At 40.3% G+C, this 25,407-nt stretch overlaps 1 protein-coding gene and 2 pseudogenes across 7 annotated transcripts in view; 2 read left to right on the plus strand and 1 right to left on the minus strand.

Annotated features, from left to right (window-relative positions):
• Positions 1 to 3,867, plus strand: part of LOC149047074 (uncharacterized) — an 18,186-nt pseudogene extending 14,319 nt beyond the window's left edge. Inside the window, exon 18 of the transcript XR_016186261.1 lies at positions 73 to 3,867. The product of XR_016186261.1 is annotated as an uncharacterized LOC149047074 (transcript). The remainder of the gene's footprint in view (positions 1 to 72) is intronic.
• Positions 1 to 6,140, minus strand: part of LOC113681163 (nuclear pore complex protein Nup214-like) — a 25,188-nt gene extending 19,048 nt beyond the window's left edge. The window contains exons 1-4 of one of the 5 annotated variants that reach the window (XR_016186276.1): positions 5,954 to 6,140; positions 5,370 to 5,507; positions 4,673 to 4,758; positions 3,937 to 4,168 (exon numbers count right to left, since the gene is read on the minus strand). Coding sequence is in view for 3 of the 5 variants with exons in the window: in XM_089205326.1 (XP_089061452.1) it covers positions 4,739 to 4,758; positions 5,370 to 5,496; positions 5,954 to 6,001 (195 nt within the window). In the remaining 2 variants the exon portion in view is untranslated. Of the gene's footprint in view, positions 1 to 3,936; positions 4,169 to 4,672; positions 4,759 to 5,369 lie in introns of those variants that run through there. The other 4 variants (XM_089205326.1, XM_089205325.1, XM_089205324.1 and 1 more) reach the window with 4 other exon arrangements.
• Positions 6,141 to 6,364: 224 nt separating this feature from the next.
• Positions 6,365 to 24,698, plus strand: LOC149047075 (uncharacterized; annotated as a pseudogene). The gene is made up of 19 exons (XR_016185928.1): positions 6,365 to 7,060; positions 9,543 to 10,081; positions 10,556 to 10,909; positions 11,486 to 11,930; positions 12,677 to 12,972; positions 13,462 to 14,178; positions 14,842 to 15,120; positions 15,294 to 15,375; positions 15,618 to 16,052; positions 16,572 to 16,812; positions 17,048 to 17,189; positions 17,648 to 17,767; positions 18,094 to 18,186; positions 19,007 to 19,189; positions 19,331 to 20,009; positions 20,348 to 20,550; positions 20,866 to 21,067; positions 21,621 to 21,775; positions 21,949 to 24,698. The product of XR_016185928.1 is annotated as an uncharacterized LOC149047075 (transcript).
• Positions 24,699 to 25,407: the final 709 nt, after the last annotated feature.

Here is a 25,407-nt window from a genome sequence, read left to right on the forward strand (position 1 = left end):
AAATAGACATTATGAGAAATCTATGCATGGTTAGAACGTTCAACAAAATATCTCCTTTTTCTATTTCTTTAGGCTAAAACACCTTGGGCGTCCTACGAAAACATTTGGCAGACAACTCCTGATGGCTTTTACATTATTAATGACTGGGCCTGCGAGCAGTTTGAAGAATTTCTTCGAAAGATTGACAGCACTGACGCTAAGCAACGAATCAGTCCTGAGGAGTCAAAGTTCTTGGCTCAGTGCATAGATGAACGTTGGGGTGACGAGTACGCACAGTATGCTGAAGAATTTGTCCACGTTGAAGATACAAACGGGCATAATCTCAAGGAAACTCGATCTTCCTTTTACCTGAATCTCGTCACCAAACCGTGGATGGCCTCTACCGCTGGAGGGAAGGACTTCCATCTTCCAAGAGACCTCTTTGTGCGGAGTGAACATGTTTGTCAGCTACTTGAGAATCATGTAAAGTACGTCGCAGCAGATTTAAAGAGCTCGTCTTTCATAGAAACCCTTCGAATTCGAGAAAACGTAGGCGTGGATGGGCTGATAAATGAGATGAAGAAGTGGTCAGGTGGCGGCTGTGAAAGGATTGATGGAAATCAACGAAAGGAATTTACGACTTCTGTTGCGCACATGAGCAGAGTGTATTTCTTTCTTCTTGAGAAAATGAATCAGAGTGGGGTAGAAAGAATGAAAGTACACGAGGCATTTCTAAAGAATGAGATGATATTTGTTCCACAGCGCCCTCCAAGTCTCCAATCGGCTGGATTTTTTTACCTGAAGAAAGACGTTTGCTGGACAGATCCGACAGAAGTCTCTCGGAAGCTTCTTGAAGAACAAGACAAGATGACCACAAGGCCCTTATTGGAAATGTTCTATGGAAGCCGAACTACCCAGGAAAGTCTTTCAGTCTTTTTTGTTGATCATATCGGTGTCGACGCGACACCTAATGTGGGTGAGTACATCGAAATGGCATCGACTGTTGCCGAAGTTTCTCGTTTTCCTTCTCCTTCATCTTTGAGCGATATGTTGCAAATCTTTGCCACCTTTGGAAGTAAATGCATCGGACGCGACCACAAACACAGCATGCGACTTGATCAACAGATCGACGCAAATATGGCTGCCTTTTTGAAACAGTCCTTACAAGACGACCAAATACGCATTTTCCCTACAACGGATAAATGGGTTGCACTTTCTGAGAGGCCACTAATAGCCGATGATAAAAGTCTCTTGAAGATTTTCCAGAAGGAAAAAAGTGTCCACTTTCTTGACTTTGGAGATTTCTATCAACCTCAAAAGTGTCGCTCGTCTAAAAACAAGCCTCAAGAAGACCATGAATTAATGAAGCACTATGTTTCCTCGTTCTTGAATAACTGTGGAGTAGCAACGTTGAGTAAATGCGTCAAGAAAGAGTTTACTCCAGGCGGCGCAGTGCAATACCAGTGCGTTCCCTTGCAGAAGCACTTCCACCAACTCATCCCATGTGTGCAACGTTTCCTATACTCCAGGTATCAATCGGTGTACAACGAACTAAGCTCTCAAGGATTTGCACAGAAACTGCCGCAGATGCAATTTGCCTCCGTACCAAGTTTGGCAACTGTGTATTCATTGTCCACACACCCTGACGTTCACGTTCCCCTTGAAGAAAAATCCGGCATACAAGAGGCTGGGGGCATGTTCTGTTTATATGTCGTACAAGAGTATCAGGATAATTTAGAAGTCTTAAATGCCGAGATGATTAAGCTGGCAAGCTGTGGAGGGAAAAAACCGGGTGCTTCAGACCTCAACAACTTTTTGGTTGCTGTGAAAAATTACAGTGGGAATGATCTTGACAGCTACTTGGAGGAGAAGCAGGAATTGGAGCCATTACCGGGAGACGAAGAACGGTGGATCGTTCCACCTCCTGAGGTACCCGAAATTGCAATGGATGATGGTGAAGAGGCTATGAATAAAGCAGTTCCTTTTCATAAGGAAACCGCCACCCCTTCCAGGTCAGGCGACGATGGTCTTCATTCCTGGCCTCCAAAATCGTCTGCTCAATATGACAAGGCTTGTAAACGTGAAGGGGATCCCAGTGGTGAACCCATTCTAAAGATTTGGTCCTTGCCGGAGCCTCCTGAAACTGTAGAGAAGCCCTTTAGAGAAGAGAATCAGGACTATTTGGTTCAGAGACCTACACAGCGTGATATTAATACCACAAGAGCGCCAGAGGCCATGTCGGAAAATCCCCTGAAGGGAGAGGATAGGAAATCGGCGCAGGATAAACCTGGTGCAGTCGTCCCTAGGCAACAGCGCACTGAAAACGATGCACAGCAACCACCTGAGGTAATCGTTGAAGATGCTTTTGTGAACAACCAGCAGATAAGTTCTCGCGAAACAGCAAGTGATTTGTGTCCCAATGAAATTGAGAACCGTCAGCACAATGCAAAGATCGTGGAGCCCCCTCCACCCCAAGTGCCCCTACCTGGGGAGATGACTTTCGTAACCATTCCTGGCGATGTAGCGAGGCAAACGTCTCTCAGCCGCTCCAATCTCTGGTTTGATGGAGGTCCTTCTGAAGTTGAATTCGAAGATCTACAATTTAATGATAATCAGAGGATCTTGGAGCGGATCCCGCTGTTGGATAACCCAAACAAAGAAGACATTGGTCGTTGGGGAGAACAGTGTGTGTTCGAGTTTCTCCAAGAGCAAGCACGAGGCCACTCTCCTGGCTTGGTTGAAATTGTCTGGATAAACGAAAACGGGAACACAACTGCGCCGTACGACATTGAGATTCGACAACATATCTCAGGTGTTAAGGAGAGTGACAAACGCACTGTGGTAACGTTCGTTGAAGTGAAGACCACTTCTTCAGATCAAAAGGACTCTTTCGAGCTGTCCGTTCCGGAACTTCAATTCGCTTTGAAGCACCAAGTCGCCTTTCACCTTTATCGTGTTTTTAATGCAGGCAAACCTGATATTGTTCGAATTCGCCGTTTGCAAAATCTTGCCACCCACTTAGAGAAGAAGACCGTAAAACTGTGTATGGTTATCTGAAGATTATGGGCGGAGTAACAATACTTCACTATGAATGAAGACTTTTGGGTGATCTAAAAGTTATTAGGTTGTTAGAAAGTTAAGTTGATGCAGTTTTAACGGTATATTTCAAAATCCTTGTAAGAAAAAGGGAAATGGTCTTATAAGATAATGAGAATTTTAACAATGTAGTGAACAATCAGCTACAGATTTGCAATCTTGACGTTTTTACGAATAGTATTTATTTTCGATTTTTTAAAATTTTATTTTCTCTTTAAGTCGGATCATAGTTTCATTTGGTATTTTAAGTTTTTAACTATCGTTTAATTTTGTCATTTTCCTCGTACTGCATGGTTTAAAGGGGAATTATTGGAAACAATTGAATTGATGTTGACTCTGAATAGCTTGCACAATACTTGAGATCAAAAAAAGAAAGCCTAGGAGTAGCACAGAATAATGGAAAAACCATCAAACAGAAAAGTGTACTGAGAAAACAACAAAAAAGACAGCGGAGGTACATCAGCTGACCTTAAACCAGTTCTACATATGGTGTTCAATTTCCCAAGTTGTTTATTTCTCAAAAAAATTTACTGTAAATTGAAGTCACTCCAATGTTGTACCACTGTAATCTAAATTTTGATCGGAATGTACATTTTATTTGCGTTTAATATTTTAATGACCCTCAAACAATTTATGCTATACATTTCCAAATGTACCCCTTCTTCCACAAGAGACAAGCCTTATAAAAAAGGAATCAACAACCCTAATTTTTTAGACCAGCCTTAATGCATTAATTTATAGCATAGTTTCATCATCCTTATAAGGAAGAATAAAATGCAGTCCAACTGTTAATGGATCTCCTTATTTACACATAAGGGGCGAACGTCATTCCATCTAAATGATTAAGAGAGAGAGGAACAATTGCTTCTTTAATTTTATTATGCAAACCCGCAGAAACAGATGCTGGTGTCATGATAAACAGGTCTACAAAAGTACAACATACAGAGCTTCCCAAGTGTTGGAATATTGTAAAAATATATGACAGTTTGATCTCCATCCACATAGCAGACAGGCAGAGTCACATCATCACTGCTGAGACCCACAAATTGTACAGGATGACTAATTTCTTAGAGGGTTGAAGGGCAATTGGCCACTGAAAGATACAATCAGGTTACCGGTTGTTGTTGATTACTTGCATTCAGGTAATTCACATGTGCCACTGGTTTTGTGACAAATTACCAATAGCAAGTTTGATATGCATGTATCCCTGCTTTTTTATTAGCTTATCGTTATTTGCATTTAAAGATTTATGTTTTTAATATTCTGTAAAGTACAAGTAAGTTCAGAGCTACCTTTATTTTGCAATGATATAAGTAGCTAACTCTGATTATACTGGCCTATAAGGGTATTTGTTTGAAAAATTTTTGGTAAAGAACTGGACAAATATTGTGGCATGGAACAATCAAAGAATTCAGCCCCTTTAAAGCAAACAGGGTTCTGAAAGAACAGCAGAGTGACCCATGCTGGTGTCATGATAAACAGGCCTAGAGTGGCACATGTGATGGGTAGGGAGGTGTTCTAAGGGAAAGAACTGCTATCAGTATTCTACAAATGGTAAAGAGATGAATAGTTATGCTAAGGAGCTGCTTCAACTTACCAACATTCTGCATGCTTCCTTCATCAGATTTATTAATTCTTTCGATGGTTTCAGTTTTTTTCACTTTTATTCATGGCAATTAGTTCCTGACATTAAGTAATAATCTGGATTTAAAAATTTAAAACAATGATATGCAGCACAATAGTAATTCATTAAATATCCCATGAAGAAATTACATGTATATGCGATTGATGCAATTTTTGTGATTTAATATTGTCTTGGTCCACACATATGTAAATATGTACACTTTGTTCAAATTTTGTATATACATCATTCTTATCACCAGAGGCAATCAGAAAAGAAAATTCAGTTTAAGGAAAATAACACATCCAGCTGTAATCTGATGATTTTCAGGCTTAATTTATGCCAGATTTACACCTGCAAGAGAAAACTTGTGCTATCCTTTGAAACAATCAGATCCAAAACTTGCTTTGAGCAGTCTACTTATTTTTGCTGTAAATTTTCATTGACTTGTTATGATATTTTCTTTTCATCTCATTGGCTTTATTGATTACTAAGGTTTGGTTTTAAGGACACTCCTTTGAAATGTGCTCTCATTCAGTTAATTGTCCTTGGTTTTTGTATAAGTACTGTTATTGTGCACATTTTTTTTAACTTGTTCACTACATTTTCTCAACACCAAAACCAAAACAAAACAAAAATCAACAACAAATTAATAAAAATGGTTTCAAAATACCTGTAGGGCAGCCGATGAATGTCAACCCATACTTGGTGGAAACAGCCAGCAAGCTTGAGCGAGCAGTGGGTAAATTTATTGCTGAATATAACATTCTTATTTTCCTCATTTGTTTGAAGGTAAAATCCTGTTGAAAAACTATTAAAATATTTCAACACAAATGTTAAAATATTTAACAACTAGAGAAGCCTTGACTGTGCTCTGTCCTGTTGTAAAGCATCCAAGAAACAGCTAGAGCACAATAGAAGTGTAGTGAGAAACACAAGACATAGTCAACAGTGTTTCTCCTCAGTGCTTTCATGCTCTAGCCGCTTACTAAGTTGCTTTACAACAAAACAGAGCACTGTCAAACTATTTCTTTGCAACAGTTTGCCAGCACCAAGTTCTTTTGGAGTTCTAAACCTTAACTGTGGAAATTGTGTCCTCTTAAATTGCATGTTGATAAGAGTTTAACACGAACTATCTTGGACTCTCCAGGAGTTGTCGAAAGTTTCACAAAAGGTGTCTCATCGTACGCTATTTGAACCAATCTGAAATTTGTCCATGTCATGTGTCCATGTGGTGAAGCTAAAAGTACAAAATACCTTCACATCTCTCTGCGGGGGAACTTCTTCGTCTTCGCTATCCGCCATTATGACGGCACTCAGTTTCTTATTATTTGTTTATGTACAGGAACTAAGCTATTCCAGTGTATCACTTGAGGTCGTACGAACGGTTTACCAAGTGTTATCCGCCATTTTGCTTGCGTGACTTGCACTGGCTTTTGGATGCAAAAGAGTAGGAACGAGGAAATGGAGAACAATAAACAAGAAGGAACGCCTGATAGAAATCATGATTCTCAGAAACTTCTCGAAGAGTGTAAACCGGTTTCTTAGAAAGACGATGTCATTAATTTCTGTGTTTTTAATTGGGTGCGCATTTAAAACAATCTGTTGTGGTTTTGACTTAACGGTAATTTTTGCATTGTCACGCAAGGTCTTACCACAGTTGACGGTGAGGTTTTGCTAGAACATACCGACGTCGAACCTGCTAGTTCTTGACATGAAAAGTTTGGGGGAACGATTAGAACGAATGATCAGTTTTGGCACGTTTCTATCATGCAATTGACAAGCTTTGCCATTGTTTAGCATCTTTTGTCGCGGTATTGTCAGCAGCTATGGCGAGTGGCTTGAAATCGACCGAAAAGCCAGCAACACTGGAACAACTCAAGAAAGAGGTTGTTGAAATTTTACGTTCTTGTGACGGTAATTGTTTGAATATTTCCAAATTCAAGAGTAAGTATGAGCTAAAGTTTAGGAGAAATTTTGAGGAACACTATAGCGCGTTGTTGAAAAAAAAAAAGTTCAGCATTTTCATGGCAGAGTTGGATATTGTTGAACTCCAAAATAACCGAAGCAGCATTCTAATGAAATTGAAAGAATCGAATCCACGCAATCTTAAATCGTCCAGTTCAGGCGCTAGCTGTCAGCAGGAAAGGTCAGATTCCAATGAAGCTAAATTAGAAAAATCACGACGTAGAGAAAGACTCTCTTCGGCTGAAGATCTTCCAAATGTTGCAAGTACAGCTGCCGTCTCACCAGGCACTAAGGATGAAAGCAAACAGGATATGACAGATCCATCACTAGTAAAATGTGCTCCACCGGTGACTGTCTCACCTCAATTAGAGCCAACTTCAAGTGTTGAAAACAAAGGTATGTGAATCAGTATTTACCTATTCTGTTTAAAGCTTTTATTTTAAATGTGCATGATATAAAAGAAACAGTGGGTTGCAAAACGAAGAAAATAGGTGAGTGTGTTAGGTACTGCTGATACATGTGGCTGGGTCAATTTCGTTGCTTTGATATGTAGGGAATATTTTGGTTCTTGTCTTGTAGCCCAAGTTGTCATTATGAGGACATTTTTGGGTAGTCAAGCAGCAACCTGTACCGATCGAACTTCCCGCATTGTACCTTGCACATGTATCTATGGTCAACAGTGAAAGAGAAATAAACATTTGCATAAAATCTAATGATATTGCGCAATATTCTTTTTCCTTTTTTAAGCGAATAATTTTTAACTGATGGATAAGCGATAGCGTAGAAACGAGTTGTTCGGGGCACATTGAGATATGCAAATTGGCGTGGACTCTTCGAAATTAGTCGTAGTTTGTCGGCTCCGAACTCAAGATCTATCCTTCAGAAGAAGTCCGAAGTCCTGGCGCCATTGTGATTGCATCGATGGTCGCGATGTTTATTGTCTTTACACGGCTGTTACTACATTCACTAAATTGAAATGGACTTCGAATTTTTCAGTTTAGTGCTATGATCAACTTAAGGACCAAATCCAAAGGGTCTTCGAATCGTCCATGCGCTTAACATAACGAGTAGCAGCGAGAATCACGCAGAGTTTGTGAGTGACGGAGCAAGCCGTTCACATGGAAATTCCCACGGAAACATGTACCATGACATTAAAAAAAACTGCTAATTTACAGCATTATTTCTTTCGTTTCATGGTTTTTTCCGGATGTTTCGGCAGCTACGCCAATTTAGGTCTTTTCGTTTTGTTGTTGTTGTTTTTTTTATGCAAACGTGACTGTTTTGATGGTAAGAGTAAAATATGATCGGTTTCTACAAGTCTTTGCTGAGCACGTGACCATAATCTGACCAGTGTTGTTCTGATCCCTTGACGATCTTTTTCGCTCAAAACACACGACGACTTCCTTTTTCAAGAAATGCTTTTCTAATTAATTTCTATTGCATCCGTGTAAAAAAAATACAAGCACATGCGTGTACTGAAAAACAAAAGGGAAATGGCTAGTAATCGGCCTCTTCTGCTACACACGGGGGCTTTTTGGTGTATGAAGCGTTTCCCATGAGTTAGTTCATTGGATCAGTTACCATGACAGCAGGTGCGAAATTGTAGAGCGCGTCAGCGGAATCGCGCGCTAGATTTAAAAAGGAAAACAAGATGGCCGTCCCGGATAGATCAGCTGTTGTTTCGTTAAGAGAGGAACTCTCCCATGAATCAATACTACAAGAAGCGAGAAGTTGTGAAGACGAAGAATTTCTATTCTTTCTTTCGAGAAGGGAGGGGCAGAGCCATGTCCGCATTGAGAATTATTTTGAACATATTAAACTACTCTACAGTGTTTCAGATTTTTTAAGTCATATTTGGATGTCAAGAACTACAGTCAGCTGTTTGGAACGCTTGTTAGCTACTTGCCTAGGTCTGCCTCATGGACAAAGGAGTGGGGGGAGACCTACCTTCGACTTACAGAAGCAAGTAATGATTACGATATGGATACTTGGGAACCCTGATGCCTGCGATCAGTGGCTGATCGATTTAACATTACAAAATCGAGTTTATTTCGTGTTTATCGCAGAATTTGTGGAGCGATTGCCAACAATCTCTCCGGTCAATATATGAAGTACCATATATTGAAGTAGTTGACAGAATGTCTGGTGGTGTTTAAGAAAGTAAAATTCTTACAAGCCCAACTGCCTTTTCTTTTCTCCACAAATCCTCACCATATTTTACAAGGTTTTTCTGCCAATTCTTTACAAAAAATGATATGGGTTCCTCAGTTTATTAGACTTAATACTGCTAACATGGAAATGTCAGCCACACTCACAGAAACGCCGTAATTCTAGTTTAGCACCTCATATTTTTCAAAAAAAAAATTTTTGAAAAGAAATCAATAGAAATTACTTATTGAGACGTTGATTTATTTTTTTTTTGGTTCACTGGAAGAACACAAGTGAAACGTCACCAACACTGAAAACAGAAAATACTTTTAATCCTTACCCATAATTTAGCTCTAAAGGCCAAGAGCTTAATGGCACAGTAATTTAATATGATTATTTAAGATGAAGCAATGCTCCCAATACATAGTCAGAATGATCTGACTGTACCAGGTACATGTGCTTGTATTTCAAGGACCTGGTTGTTGTTGAACCTACCACCCTCCATTACCAGTCTGCTGCATTTTAATAGTTGACGAACTGAACTGGCCAGTAACAATACAATCAGAGGCCATTCTGAAATAAGATCTGCAAGTGTTGTTGACCCACCTAAATTGATTGATGACAATTATACAGTTGTGTACTTGGGTAGAAATGGCTGTGGTAGATGTCACTGTTGGATGTGATGTTTTCTTCTACTGACCACAAAACGCCATAATTTTTGTGTCTGTAGTTTCAAGTGCCCAACTACATAGGACCCCATCACAAAACACAAAACTCTCTACCGGAAGTCCAAAGGCCCCATCATTGCTATTTGCTGAAATAAGGCAACAACAAACTGAAGAAGATGTGCAGCTTGCTGGTGGAGGCCTCCCCTCTGCTCATGCTGGCTATGAAAGGCCACTGCTAGAGGTGAACGCGCCCAGTCCAGCAGGAAGGGAGCATCTTTTTTCACCTCCTAAGTACAATGAAACAAGGATTCTAGAAGTTGGTACTTCAGGTCCTTTTGAGAAGTCAATCAGCCATGCCCATGATGAAATGAATAGCATAACAAGCAAGGGAAAATCTGTGAGAAATGCCAATTCTCATGAAATTGGCAAGCCAGCAGAAGAGATCGTTTCTTCCTTGTCAAAAGAAGGTCGCTTTGTTGGTCTGGAGGAGGTTGATGCAAAGCTGTGCAAAGAGTATAAAAAAACAAGTCTTACTGCTTTTGGTTTGAGAACAGAGAGAGATATTCCTGTCCGAAAGGAGCTAACTGAAAGGCAGGCTAAAGTGAGTGAAATTCTATGTAAAGTAGTCACGTTTGGAAGATCTCATCCTTTTTTCAGTTTTTTAAGTTAATGCAGGACATGATTACAAGAATCTTTGCTTAATTGCATGTATATTACTAGTTCCTATCCATTCTGAAGTGCTTGACCTTGGTATGGTTCTGTCGCTTTATATTACAGTCTGTCTGCATAATATTTTACTGAACCGGCATATTGAGAAGACTATGACCACCAAAAATATTTTGGTTGTCATTCTTGCATTATGACCAATCACTGTGGATATCACAGAAAGGAATTTATTTGGGCACAAAACCAAAATTTAATATGGTGAAAATGCTGCTTTCAGTTCAGTTACCTCACGTCCAATTGGTTCCTTCCCCTAACACGATGTTTGATTGACATATTATTAATAAAATGATATAATCGAAAAAGTCACATCCAATCTATCTGATTTATTTCATCTGTGTGAATCCCGAAGGTCAACTTATACATCCATGCTTACGTCATGTCAAACAGCATCTCCACTTTGTACGAATTGAACCAAAGCCTTGCTGATTTGTTTGTAATATCAGACTTCGAGGAGCTCGATTTGGGTCCTCTTTTGCAACAGCCTCTGGTGTATGACATGTTTAAAGTTCCCCAGGATCTCGCCGATGTACCTCATGTTACGACTATTCAGATTTTGAAGCATTTGGAGAATTACATGGGAGAAGGTCTGTGGCATACGAAAGTCGTTCTAGAGGAATTCATGTGGTACCTCTCTGAAAAGTATTTCTGTCGCACTCCTTATGACCTTGGCGTCAGGATAAAGAGCATTGGACTGGCTATTTCGGTAATGTTACTAAATCTTTTCTCTCACATTCCTTTTTTTTTTATGTTAAGATCAAGTCTAACAAAGCGCGCGCGATATAGCATGTGTCAACGACTGTGAATATATGAAAATCCTATATGTGAACTGTGGTTTAAATGAATATGAAAGCGGTCTTTACAGTAATGATACACTACTTCTTACTGCGGAGATCGCTTTTATTTTTATTTCTTGAACAGTAGTTCACATTTTATGATTTTCATAATATCCACAGTCGTTCACTCATCACTTCAGGGGTTTGTTACGAACCAGCATGAAGACCAGCTTCCGGTTGGCTTGTTAGCTCATTTGGTAAAGTGTTGCACCAGTATCGCAAAGGTCATGGGTTCAAATCCCGTACAGGCCTGAATTTTTTTTCAGGCCTTATTTTCACTACTGCTTAAGTGATCATTACTACGAACTCTCTTTCACCTTCATTTGATATAGCTCCTGACTCAATCACCGGTAGCATAAAAAGGAAATATACCTTTGTGATAAACTCTGCAACGACATTCTGGTTATTCAGTGTAGCTATTTTTCTTACTTTATTTGAATTGTTAGGTGATAAGAAAAGCTCGACGTGGCGAGAGGGATAGGTGGAAAGCTATCCGAGAACAAGTGTCGGCTGACATGGACGAAGAAATTGAGAAACACTTGCGAAAAATCAAGAGAGACCTTCTTGGACAAAATCTTGGCGATTTGAAAGGCTGTGTTATGAAATTTCTGGACACATCCCCTGCAGACGCCTTGACAGCAGTGTTCCATTGCTGCTTGGAGATGTTTAATGGCAGACACGGAAATAACATCATGAAGTTCCTAACCACAATTACTAAAGATGAGTTCGGAAGGAAATTATTTCAGCTAGCACTTTATATGAGTTGTAAGCGTCTGTTGGGAGACGCCTTGGAAAACGAGGTTGATAAAAGAGTAAAGACAGAGCTCGAGGTAGCCATCAACCAGGCAAGTCACACGGAGACAGGAAAAGGGCCAGAAGCACCAAGCGAAGGTTTGATATCTTTTTGTTTTGGTTTAATTTGGAAAAAACATTCTTGTCGCATACCCAATGCAGCGGACACGAGGTTTTCTGCACTGGAGTTCGGGGAGTGTCAATCACGGTGTAGGAATCGACAACACAAATTGCATTGACTCAATAACATTTAATGCTATCGTCTGACTACCATACACATGCAGTGAAAACTGAAAAGGGGAAATTGCAATGTACAAGATTAAAAAATGGGCTGAGGCTAATTACAAAACAAGCGAAATCGAAAAGAAAACGAAACTAAATACAATAGGCAGGAACTTACGTCTGATCCTGTCTTTACGGACTTAAAGAAACCTCAACGTGACGTAACTGGAACAATCTTGTGTAAAATGGAACTCTGATCTATCTCCGTCGATCTCCTAACTCCAACTGACTCGATACTTAAGGGGCGTACCACTGTAAGGGTATAGTTCACGTGTACAACTATAAACTCAGTTTATCAGGAATGCTAACCAAGAAGGGTAATTCAAATTTCGATGTTTCTACTACATTTTGACGTCTTTCGTACGTTAATTGATCGTTGGTAAGAAACAATCAAACGCGCATATGATTCACCTTATCATATAAACACTTACGGATCATCAATTCAACCTTTTGTACAAAAGAGTAATTCTGAGTAAACTAGTAAAATTCGTTTAGTGCTCTACGGTATTAGATATCCCTTTATTCATTTTACTAATTTTCATCGTTTTATATATGTGTGATAGGAATTATTGTCGAAGAAGTAAATGAGTGGCTGAATAAAGCGGAGCACACTGACCTTGCGACGCTAGCCAGAATTGAGGAAAGTGTCGTGAATAAATATTCAGGATTTGACGGTTTTGAAGCGTTCGGTTATGGTTCATTCCTAAAGTTCTTGACGAAACACAAAGTGCTGCGTGAAGCCATAGATGAGCTCGGTGGAATTTCTCCGTCTGGCAAAGGTGGAACGAAGCTTGGACTTCGAGTGTCACTTGATAGTGTGCTGGATTTTATATCACAGTGCGGAACTGAAACATCTCCGGTAAGAATTACAATTTCATTAATTGCAGCGTTTAAATATGAAATAACACGAACAAAAGCAACCTCAAAGCGGAGGAATAGTTCGTGTCTTGTGGTGACAGATCTTAGAAAATCCTTTGGAAAAATCTTGGGATTGCTTTATTCGCTGTAAGTAAATTCACATTGGTACCAACCAGCAGCTTAAGGGATCTTAATTCGTTCAGATAATGCATAACCACATTTTAAGATCAAAATTCCACAATGAACGTTATGTTCACTGAGACTTTTGGTCGCATTTACCCTTTGCACCCTAACATAAATATGCATATTCTCCGCACTGTTTTGAAACGATTTCTATATGTATGGTACTGACAAGGAGAACTGACATATAGTTCGTGGTAATATCGTTTTTTCTCATGACTTTTATGTCAGATCGAGTGGTGATATTGCGTGGCGATATTAGCGGCCAGTCGCTCTAAGGGATAAAACCCCTCTTTTGCATTTTTTTCAGGAGTCCATAGAGCAGTACTTGTGTGACTACTACAATCTCAATAAAGCGACGGATCTTGGATTTGGGTCCTCTGCGAACTTGGTGAAAAAAGCTGTAGAGCGAAAGAATATTGTAGGGACTACTACTCCTTTGATAGTTTACGAAGTTTCTCTTTTTCGTCACGGCTCTGAAGCGGGAGATACAGACAGCACCAGCCTGAGCACACGTAACGGTGGCGTTCTGGGTTTTAAGAGTAAAGAAGAAGCATTAGAAGCCATAAATAGCACTCCCCTCCTCGAAGATGTTTCTCTCTGGACTCATTGGGATGAGGTTTTTGGTGGAGAGGTCTCTAAACTTGGCGACCTAAAGTCATTTTTGAAAAATGAGGGAATTCTTTTGAGTGCTAGGAAGACATCTTCCCAAAGTCAAAACCCTCTGGTTGTCTTGGAAACATCTCCTGGTGTTCTTCTGCGAGTCACTATGAACACATCGCCGGACATGTTTAGAGAATGCACTCTTCACCGAGATGTGATAGGAGCGACTGGGCATTTGGTTTCCATGGTAATGACAAATGGTAGTGTTGCCAACACCCCAATGGCTCTTTTAGCCAATCATGTACATTCGTCATTAGCATCAATGGGTGTTGATGACAAAGGCGACTGCGATCATCGATCTTCTTTTGTTCTTAAATGTTTGACACGTATGCCACTCAGATTAGCAAAGGCAGTTGGATCAAAGGTGTGTATTAGTACTTACGTAGATCGTTGGCTAACCTTTTGTATAAACTTAGGCTGAGGTCAAAGGCGCGTCCTGCTCTTCCTTTCCCAGTCTTCCCGATCACCGTAAATATTGTCCTCGTTGGGTTAGAAATATGGTTGCTTTGGTGCCTTAACGAACTTGGCTAGGAATGCTTTTGTCAACTGAACAATGCGAGGTAAAGTGAAAGCGTCAAGCATAGGGCCCCCTTTTGTTTTTAGGCTACCGTTAAGGGGAGCATCAGCGTACAGGAGGCTTGAAACAAGCATTAATTATAATCACTGTTATGCGAAAGATTCGATGTTTTGCCATTATAAAACACATTTTGAAGTGTAGATATAACCGGCGCTCTAAAGGCTTTTTTGTTCTTATCAACTGAGTTGATAATACAAATTGGCCACCATAGAGAGTTTATGAAGCTGAATTTGCGAATGTTAGTCCTTCGTCAGGGTAAACAGGCGAATTGTGGCTTATGGGCGGTTTCAATACAGAAATATGGGCTACATTAAAGGCCTCTCATGAAGTCTCTCAGTCTGTGAATTGGTTAATCAGGCACTTTGATTCGCAATATTTCTCCGTTGTTAGACTGAAAATTTGGCGTTGTTTTTTTATAGTTCATCCTAACCACATGTCTTTGTTGTTTAGGTTTTCTTTGAGCCTCTGAAAAAGTTAGTTGGCTCGACAGAGGCAGCAGCCTTGTTGCTTAGAAGCTGCTCTACCCAGTCTCAACGCAGCCGTCTTCACCTCCTGGGATTTGCCTTGGGGATAGGTGAGTGGAGAGATGACTTTCTCAGCAGAGTTTCGTGCAAAAAAAAGGAAGACGAAGGCTTGGTCTCTGGTAATTACAGTAATGACGAACAAAAGAGACCAATCGCTGCCGTCAAGCCTGTTTTGGCTCTTATTTCGTCAATGCTTCAGACAGAGGTATGTAGACTAAAATTGTCTTTGATCTGTTTTGAAGCGTACGAAGATTGTTGGACATAGCTGTTGGAATTTCGCCTCTTTGGCACCTCTGATATATTTATTTGTGTTGTATCATTTCAGAATGGTCTATCATGGTATAATGACTGTATGTTAACGGCTATGTTTTTTTTCAGACTTCCACCGAAAGTGAACCAGAGGGCGATATAGCAGTTTCTCAAGATCAGGAAACCTTTACTGAGAAGGGTGAAGACGAAGGTATTTTTTGCAGGCCTTTATTCCTCCTTTGCTTCCTTTATACCTCCAGGTTTCCCCTTCCTCTTTTGCGTTCTTCATTCCTCACTCATTGTCTATTTAATCCATAATTTCTGCTAAGTACTTTTATTTTGGTACCTTCTATTCCTCTTTCCGGCCCAGTAGCCAAACCCTTCACATCATGATGATGTGACCTTGTTCCGCAAGCCTAAATTTTGTCGCATTTTGTTCTACAATCTTAACAGTAACATCGAGAACTCAGGATGAATTTCCAGAAGTGCCTCCCACTCCTTGTGCGCCTCCCAGTCAGCAAGAAGATGAGTGCAAAGCAGTAATCGATCAAATTCGCCGAGATGACTTTGGAATTGGTCTTGAGCTCGGAGAAGAGGAGTTCAAACTTGTCCAACGACAGCGCGAAAGGGAAGGTCGTGGCTTAGCACGTCTGTCCAGTGAGCTCTACTCCAGGGACACCCACTTTGTGTTGGAGCTCGTTCAGAATGCAGACGATAATTCCTACCCCGAGGTGTGCTCTTACCCAGGATTTCCGTCCCTTTTGTTCGTCCTCGAGCGGGACAGGATCGTGATACTGAACAACGAGGTTGGATTTGAGGAGAAGAATATCCGTGCGTTGTGTGATGTCGGAAGAAGTACCAAAGGGAAACATCGTTATGGCTACATTGGTAAGTGGGTACATGTAAGTTTTGCATTATAAGATTAATTTTACCCACTTCATTAATAGACATTAATTTTCACCCATTTGCAGTAAACCACAGCACCCGCAATTTCCATCTCAAAAGTTTCATAATTTTGGTACTTCAATTGCTTAGGTTAAATTTTTTGATGTTTCAAGGTTACAGAAAGTTACAAAGATATGACTGCAGATTAATTAAAGGTCAATGCTTATCTATGCCAACAAATAAGAATATTTCCACCGGAAAACCTTTCTTTTGATTTTGCGTACAAAGTAGTTTGATGTGTCAAAGTCACAAAAAGCTACAGGGATTTAACTACAGATTTAATGAAGGATTAAACGCAAAGTTTTCCTAAAGGAATACATTCACGTGGAAATTTGTAACGCATAATCCCGGTGCTTAAAAATGATATCCTTTTAAAACACCTTTCTGTTTGGTCAGCATTATATCCTAAAAATTGAATGATAGAAATTTATTATAGACGTTGATTGTTCTGCGCAATTTTAGGACAAAAAGGTATTGGTTTTAAGTCAGTCTTCCGGGTTACTGATTGCCCCGAAGTCCATTCCAATGGATATCACATTCGATTTGACGCTAAAAGCGGGCCAATTGGTTATATTCTTCCTGAGTGGATTGGAGGCAATTGTTCGAAGGAACAAACCATGGAAGATTTGGAAGACAAATCTGTTAATGACGTGAAAGAAGATAATGGCGATGGAGTAAGCAGCTCCGAGGATGAATTTAGCAGGTGAGTTGAGACTTTTATACTCCTTCCGACAGGAGAATCCTTAATGAATTGTCACGCACAGAAACAACTGTCAAAACTGAGCATGTTTCCTAAACGAATTATTTTAGGAGAGATTTAAACCAGACTTTCAGCTAAAGCCTTGATACCATTCGAGCGCTTTGCGAACTCGTTATTTTGTTTGCTTGATGCATTGTTTATTCAAAATGCTTTCTTAGCCCTCTTTTTTTCCCTGTAGCTGGCCGACTCGCATAGTCCTGCCATTAAATGATGAACATCGACAGAACAAGAAGTCCTCTCTCGCGCCTAGGTTTCACGATATTCGTCCCTCACTCTTGCTATTCTTGCATCGTTTGCGAGGAATCTTTATTCACGACAAGGTGGGTTTGAACTCTGATAACAAATTAAAGTACTCATTCTTCACTTAGCAGGTTTCTACCCAAACGTTGGCAATTTAGACTCCAGAAAAAAACTCATAATTAGTATTAACTCTCAATGTATGCAATATTGGTGAAGTTTAGTTATCCTTTTGCCTCTTATTGTGGTTGTTGTTGGTGGTGTGCTATGCACATCTTTGCTTTTTGACAGCAACAGCAAATGCCAGGAACATCATCAAATACGTGCACAGTTGTCAAATAACATTCTAAATCGTAAGAAGTAAAACTCACCTCGGCTAATTCTTCTTCCTTTCAATACAACAGTTTTCGTTTTTGAACCAGTCAGTTTACTATTGGTTCCCTAAACGGATTGAAATCTGAGCCATCCCAATATTTCTCAATCAGATTACGATGTGACGGAAATTGCCGAAAATCGCCTAACATTTTCAATTTTTCTACAGGTACACAACAGTCGCAATGAGATGATAAGGAATGACCTGGGAGATACTATCATGGAAATCAAACACGCGAAAGGCACAGATCGGTGGCTTGTTATCAAAAAACAGCTTGATGCTTCAAATGTAAGAAGACAGCTTACGATTATCTTATAAGTTGAAATTTATTTTCTTTTTTCTGAGAATAAGGCCGGCGAAAAAAGTTTGTCATCATTAAAATCATTGATATGTAAGTGGTTCCAGGGATGACTACATGTACTTGTGCATTACACTGTCTTCGTATTTATTTATTCGGCGTTTGTTCGAATTCTTTGTTTGTTTAGTTTTATTGCTGTCATCTCTCATTCTACACTGAGTATGATCATCTAAGATTTTAATGGGTTTTGTGAAAAGCTTATTACCAAAGCCGAACTTCTTATTTTAAATGCTTTTGTCACTTAAATTCAATTCAGATGAAAGAGGATGTAGAGATGACTGAGCTGGCGCTAGCTTTCCCTTTGTTTGATGACTCAAGCAGTACTTCAAGTCTACAGATTAGGCATCAGGTAAAGTTTACCCTATTAAACTTCAGTTCTTAGCCTGTTTTAGTGTTTCCTGAACATGATAGGGAGCGAAAGCCAAGCGAGAAGGGTTTTCTAGAATACCCTGAAATATTACATGTGAAGAACTGTTTGTGAAGATACACTTTACAATCTTTTACAGAACCTGTTGAAACTATTCTAGATTATACACCTGCGAAAAAGACGAGAATATTTTCCTCTCGAAGAGCTTATCATCCCCCAATTTTATGTTGCTTGAAATATATTTAAAAAAATTGTAGAATTAGAATTATAACACACGTAACTATCATATGCAACATTGGCTGATGGGTGAGGGAGGGAAATGTCTTGTCTTCATAGGGGCAAGGATAAGGGCAATAGAACCTGGCAAATTTGCGCGCCTAAAGTTGCACAAGGGATTTGGAGCTCATCTGTTCTCTCGATCTCCCTTGCAACAAAGGGAGCGCAAGAGCTAAGTACATGTAAAACTGGGCATATTTCATGATCTTCTTAGAACACAATGAAGACAACGAATGGCACTCTAGCAAGTTTTTTTTATTATTATTATACCCTGTAATTACATGAATATTTACTTTTATGGTAGACACGTTTACCTAACGGTTAGCGCGCTGGAGGTAACCTTGCGATGAACTTGCACCTCATTCAGGTATACTAACGATACCCCCAGACGTTTCATGTCACGAAAACTGGAGTAAGCTCCAGCACGATGGGATACTTGGTTCGAGTGTATAAGTTAAGCTACTTTTGCTTTTATCAGGGGAGGGCAGGCAGGCTTAGAACGTATTTTGCTCTATATCTTGTGCAGAACCTGCCGCCACAGAGTGTGTTTGCGTATCTTCCCCTGAGAAGTTATGGTTTTCGATTCATCATTCAAGGCGACTTTGAGGTTCCTTCGTCTAGAGAGGATGTCGACAGTGACAAATCCTGGAACCAGTGGCTAAGGGAAGAGATTCCACAACTGTTTATTGACGCTCTTTCGGTGTTCATGGTAAGAAGACGTGTAATTGTTCCAATCAGTCATTTTTTTTCTAGTTTCAAACCCTCCAAATTAAGGATCGAAAGCCTGAGATTTTGAAATTTTGGGACTCAAACTTCAAAGTAACTAAAATATTTCTTTCTTTCTCCAAAGGTTTACCCGTCCTTTTCCGGCTTCTCTTCGGTGGTTTCATATTTTCAATTTGTACCGCTTGAAGAGGAAATTCTCGACTTTTTTTCGCCTGTTGCTCGCCATATTTTAAAACTTCTTCAAACCAAGTGTTGTATACCTGTTATCGTGTCTAGCAACGAAACTGAGGAACCTACCGAAGCTGATGATGGAAAGAGCTACAACTGGGTTCTCCCTAGTGTGGCTATTTTTTCCGAAGACAGCATGATACAGGAGCTCATAACCCCTGCCCTTTTGAAGGAGCACTTAGGGTTGAGCTACCTTCACCCAGAAATTGTTCCAGCGCTAAATCCCACCCTTAGATTCCGTCTTGGAATAGAGACTTTGTCCAGCAAGCACTTGATGGACATTGGCATAGCGGAGGTGAAAAAGGCTTCAAATGAATTAGGTGAAGCTACATCCAATAGTAAGAACTGCAAACTGGATGTTGCGAGGATAGCTTGGGTAGCTCGATGGTTGCAGTGCATGTATAGATGTCTCGAGCAGGAGCGAAATAGCAGTCAAGAAATGCTTGATCGAATTCGTTCTCTCAGGGTGATTCCGTCAACAGATGGCACATTCGTAAACCTGAAGGGAGACTCCGTTTTCCTACCGTTGTCTTTGCAGAAAGTATCCGAGGGAGCAATTCCAAAGGCTAGGAAAGGTAGGGCAGATTTCAACACATAAAAATGGTAGAGGAAGCATATAATCCCTAAACTGCTAATCTCTTCACTTTTTGTTGTAAACGATTTAGCTTTTTTCTTTCGGATTATAGCTCTCGTCGAGTTATCATGAGGGATTCAACGAATTAGGGAGACGAAATATCAATACTCCAATTAGTAGTTCACCAAAAGTAAATCCATGCCCTAGAAAGAGACTTGATTTGAATTATCAGATCAATATACTGGAGTAATTGGCATTTGATAAAGCTTTTTCTCATTTTTAGGAGATAATGTAGGATTTCGTTCTGGTCATAAATTTTTTTCTGATGTCTAACTCCAGGATCAAAATCTCAGGAGCAGACGATATTCTCGGTGCTCGAGAAAGATCTTTCCACAGTACACCCGTCTTTGTTCTCTTCGCTGGATGATATCGGTTGTTCTCAAGTTGAACAACTGTTGAGAAGTTTAGGAGTCAAAGTTTGGAGCCCTAAGGAGCTCGTCAACAGTCACATAATCCCAACTTTCAAGTCAGACAAGTGGAAGGTATTAAATTCGCACTGTACTTTTGGCAATGATGAATGTCAAGGCGAGAGTTAGAGGCTATCGGCCAGTTTCACGCTGTTTTATTGGCTCTAGTTTTCTCATGCATGTAAAGAATTGGTTTCTTGAAGAGAAATTGATTACTCGTAAGAATCGTTTCGCGGAGGCTTTAGGATTTTGAAACTTATGTTCATCTCTATATCTGATATCGTCTTCCAAATAATTTTAAAGAGACAAAAAGGAAACTTAAGTGTAATCTTGGGGTAGGCTGTCCGTGTAATATAATTCCAACACGGATGTATTTCTTGTGATTTGCAGTCCAAGTCTGATGAAGTGTTGAGAAGCTACTTAGTGTACATTTTGGAAGAGCGCTTGAAAGACCCTTCTGTGTGTGATATGGATGAATTAAAGTCCTGCGTGCAGATTTTAACGAACAAGGGTGTTTTGAACCCAAAAACAACGTCAATCCATTTCACGCCTAAATATGGAAGCACAATTGACCTTGCTGGCCGGTTGCCCAGTAAGTCGCCTTTTATTTACCCGTGTTGCCCCTTAGTTGTGCTCTTTCGGCTGTAAATCTGGTAAGGATTTCACCATTTTGCTGCTGTGAAAGTACTTGAGAGACGAATTATTTTTGGCCGGAGTGACTGTTCTGCCGTAATGTTATCGGCTGACTCAAGTAGCGTAAGTTGGTCAATTTCGATCCATCGGAAGAGTAATGTCGTTTTGTTTGTTGGTTTTTTATGTTAATTTCGTTACTAAGTCTGGTGTGGTACTGGTAGTTGTTGAAAACCGTTAAGAGGAATCTAAGTGTTCTAGGTAGTGGACCAGCTTTCCAGAGTCGTCAGAGTAATGATGACTTCCGCTAAGAGTAGCGAAACGTTAGTCTCTCCTACGGATAGCGGTCTCTGTCAGAGCTCCTTTAACTTAGACAATCAGACTTCACGATCAAATTTTACTCCTGAGTTCCAACGGTTTGTTGTGTTTCTGTTGTACTTTATTCTTGATTTCTAGTTCCCTTGAATAGGAAGGAAGAAAGTAATGCAATGTATATTTTTTTCTTCTCCGTTTAGGTATTTCGTGGACTCTCATTGACGAATCGTATTTGGACTGGTATACAGGATTGAAAGCTCGTTCTACGGATTGGAAAGAATTTCTCACCAAGCTCGGTGTCAAACACTTTTTGTCTATAAAAAGGAAACCAGTAAGGATACATCGAGACACTATGGTATGCTCCTAAATCTGTATTTCAGTACTCATCTGGTTATATATTTGTTTTCACCGAATTCTTTTTATTTCACAACATTGGAAGTATGCTGTTAGATAAATAAATAGACAGTATGAGAAATCTATGTATAATTAGAAAGTTCAACCAAATATCTCCGTTTTTGTTTTCTTTAGGCTGAGTCACCTTGGTTTTCCTACGAAAACATTTGGCAAACAACTTCTGATGGCTTTTACATTATTAATGACTGGGCCTGCGAGCAGTTGGAAGAATTTCTTCGAAAGATTGACACCACTGACGCTAAGCAACGAATCAGTCCTGAGGAGTCAACGTTCTTGGCTAAGTGCATAGATGAACGTTGGGATGACGAGTACGCACAGTATGCTGAAGAATCCGTTCATGTTCAAGATACAAACGGGAATTATCTCAAGGAAACTCAACCTTCCTTCTACCTGAATCTTGTCAACAAACCGTGGATGGCCTCTACCGCTGGAGGGAAGGACTTCCATCTTCCAAGAGACCTCTTCGTGCGGAGTGAACTTGTTTACAAGCTACTTCGGAATCATGTAAAGTACGTCGCAGCAGATTTAAAGAACTCGTCTTTTATAGAAACTCTTCGAATTCGCGAAAAAGTAAGCGTGGATGGGCTGATAAATGAGATGAAGAAGTGGTCAGGTGGCGGCTGTGAAAGGATGGATGGAAATCAGCGAAAGGAATTTACGACTTCTGTTGCGCACATGAGCAGAGTGTATTTCTTTCTTCTTGAGAAAATGAATCAGAGTGAGGTAGAAAGGATGAAAATACATGAGGTATTTCTAAAGAATGAGATGATATTTGTTCCACATCGCCACACAAGTGAGCCAAAAGGACAATCTGCTGGATTTTTTTACCTGAAGAAAGACGTTTGCTGGACAGATCCGACAGAAGTCTCTCGGAAGCTTCTTGAAGAACAAGACAAGATGACTATAAGGCCCTTATTGGAAATGTTCTATGGAAGCCAAAGTTCCCAGGAAAGTCTCGCAACCTTTTTTGTTGGTCTTATCTGTGTCGACGCGACACCTAATGGGGTTGAGTACATCGAAATGGCTTCGACTGTTGCTGAAGTTTCTCGGTTTCCCTCTCCAACGTCCTTGAGCCATATGTTGAAAATCTTTGCAACCTTGGGAAGGAAGTGTGTCGGAGGCAACCATAATGACAGCATGCAACTTGATCAACAGATCGACAAAACTATGGCTACTTTTTTGAAACAATACTTACAAGACGATCAAATGCGCATTTTTCCTACAGCAGATAAATGGGTAGCACTTTCTGACAAGCCACTTATAGTCGACGATAAAAGTCTCTTTAAGATTTTCCATTTGGAAAAAAGTGTCCACTTTCTTGACTTCAGGGATTTCTTTCAACCTCATAAGAGTGGATCATCCAAATATGGGCCTCCAAACGAACATGAGTTAATGAAGAAACATGTTTCCTTGTTCTTGAAGACTTGTGAGGTAACCGAGTTGAGCAAATGTATTACGAAAGAATTTACTCCAGGCGGTGCGGTGCAATACCAGTGCGTTCCCGTGCAGAAGCACTTCCACCAACTCATCCCATGTGTGCAACGTTTCCTATACTCTAAGTATCAATCGGAGTACCAGGAATTGAGCCATCAAGGATTTGCAAAAAAACTGCTGCAGATGCAATTTGCCTCCGTACCAAGTTTGGCAACTGTGTATTCGTTGTGCACACACCCTGATGTTCATGTTTCCCTTGAAGAAAGATCTGGCATACAAGAAGCAGGAGGCATGTACTGTCTTTATGTCGTACAAGAGCATCAGGATAATTTAGAAGTCCTAAATGCTGAGATGATAAAGCTGTTGTTTGGAGGGAAAAAGCAGGGTGCTTCAGATCTCAGCAACTTTTTGGTTGCCGTGAAAAATCACAGTGGGAATGATCTAGACAGCTACTTGAGGGATGAACAGGAATTGGAGCCATTACCGCAAGGCGAAGAACCGTGGATCATTCCACCTTCCGAGGAGCCCGAAAATGTAATGGATGATGGTGAAGAGGCTCTCAATGAAGCAGTTTTTTTTATAAGGAAAGTGCCACCCCATCCAAGTCAGGCGACGATGGTCTTCATTCCTGGCCACCAAAATCGTCTGCTCATTTTGACAAGGCTTGTAAACGTGAAGGGGGTCCCGGTAGTGAACCCATTCTAAGGATTTGGCCCTTGCCGGAACCTCCTGAAACTGTAGAGATGCCCATTAGAGAAGAGAATCAAGATCATTTGGTTCAGAGACCTACGCTACGTGATATGAACACCATAATAGCGCCAGAGGCCATGTCGGAAAAGCTTCTAAGGGGAGAGGATAGGAAACCGTTGCAGGATAGGAATCCTGGTGCAGTCGTTCCTAGGCAGCAACGCACTGAAAACAATGCACAGCAACCACCTGAGGTAATCATCATAGATGATTTGGTGAACAACCAGCAGATAAGTTCTCGTGAAACTGCGAGTGATTTGTTTCCCAAAGAAAATGAAAACCGTCAGCACAACGCAAAGCTTGTGCCCCTACCTGGGGAGATGACTTTCGTAACCATTCCTGGTGAAGTAGCGAAGCAAACGTCTCCCAGCCGTTCTTATCTTTGGTTTGATGGAGGTCATTCTGTAGTTGAATTCGAAGATCTACAATTTAATGGTGATCAGAGGATCTTCGAGAGAATTCCGCTGGTGGGTAACCCAAAAAAAGAGGACATTGGTCGCTGGGGAGAACAGTGTGTGTTCGAGTTTCTCCAAGAGCAAGCACAAAGCCACCCTCCTGGCTCGGTTGAAATTGTCTGGATAAACGAAAATGGGAACACAATTGCGCCGTACGACATTGAGATTCGACAACATACCTCAGGTGTTAAAGAGAGTGACAGACGCACCACATACCTCAGGTGTTAAAGAGAGTGACAGACGCACCGTGGTAACGTTTGTTGAAGTGAAGACCACTTCCTCTGATCAAAAATACTTTTTCGAGCTGTCCGTTCCGGAACTTCAATTTGCGTGGGAGCACCAAGTCGCCTTTCACCTTTATCGTGTTTTTAATGCTGGTAAAACTGATGTCCGAATTCGCCGTTTGCAAAATCTTGCCGCTCACTTGGAAGAGAAGACCGTAAAACTGTGTATGGTTATCTGAAGATTGTGGGCAGAGTAGCAATACTTCACTTAGAATGGAAACTTTTGGGTAATCTGAATGTTATTAGGTTGTTATAAAGTTAAGATTATGCAGTTTTAGCGGTATATTTCAAAATCCTTGTGCGAAAAAGAAAAATTTGTTGAATGGTCTGGGGAGATAATGAGAATTCAAACAATGCAGTGAACAATCAGTAACAGATTTGTAGTCTTGACGTTTTTACGATCAGTATGTATTTTCGATTGTTTAATATTGGTCGTTTTATTTCCTTTTAAGTCGGATCATAGTATAGTTGCATTTGGTATTTTAAGTTTTTAACTATCGTTTAATTTCGTCATTTTCCTCTTACTGCATCGTTTAATGGGGAATTATTGTACAAAAATTGAATCAATGTTGACTCTGAATAACTTGCACAAAACTCGAAATCAAAAAAAGAAAGCCTAGGAGTAGCACAGAATGATGGGACAAACGATCAAA

Source organism: Pocillopora damicornis, chromosome 4 (assembly GCF_964200805.1).
Source record: "Pocillopora damicornis chromosome 4, jaPocDami1.2, whole genome shotgun sequence".
Lineage (NCBI taxonomy): Eukaryota > Metazoa > Cnidaria > Anthozoa > Scleractinia > Pocilloporidae > Pocillopora > Pocillopora damicornis.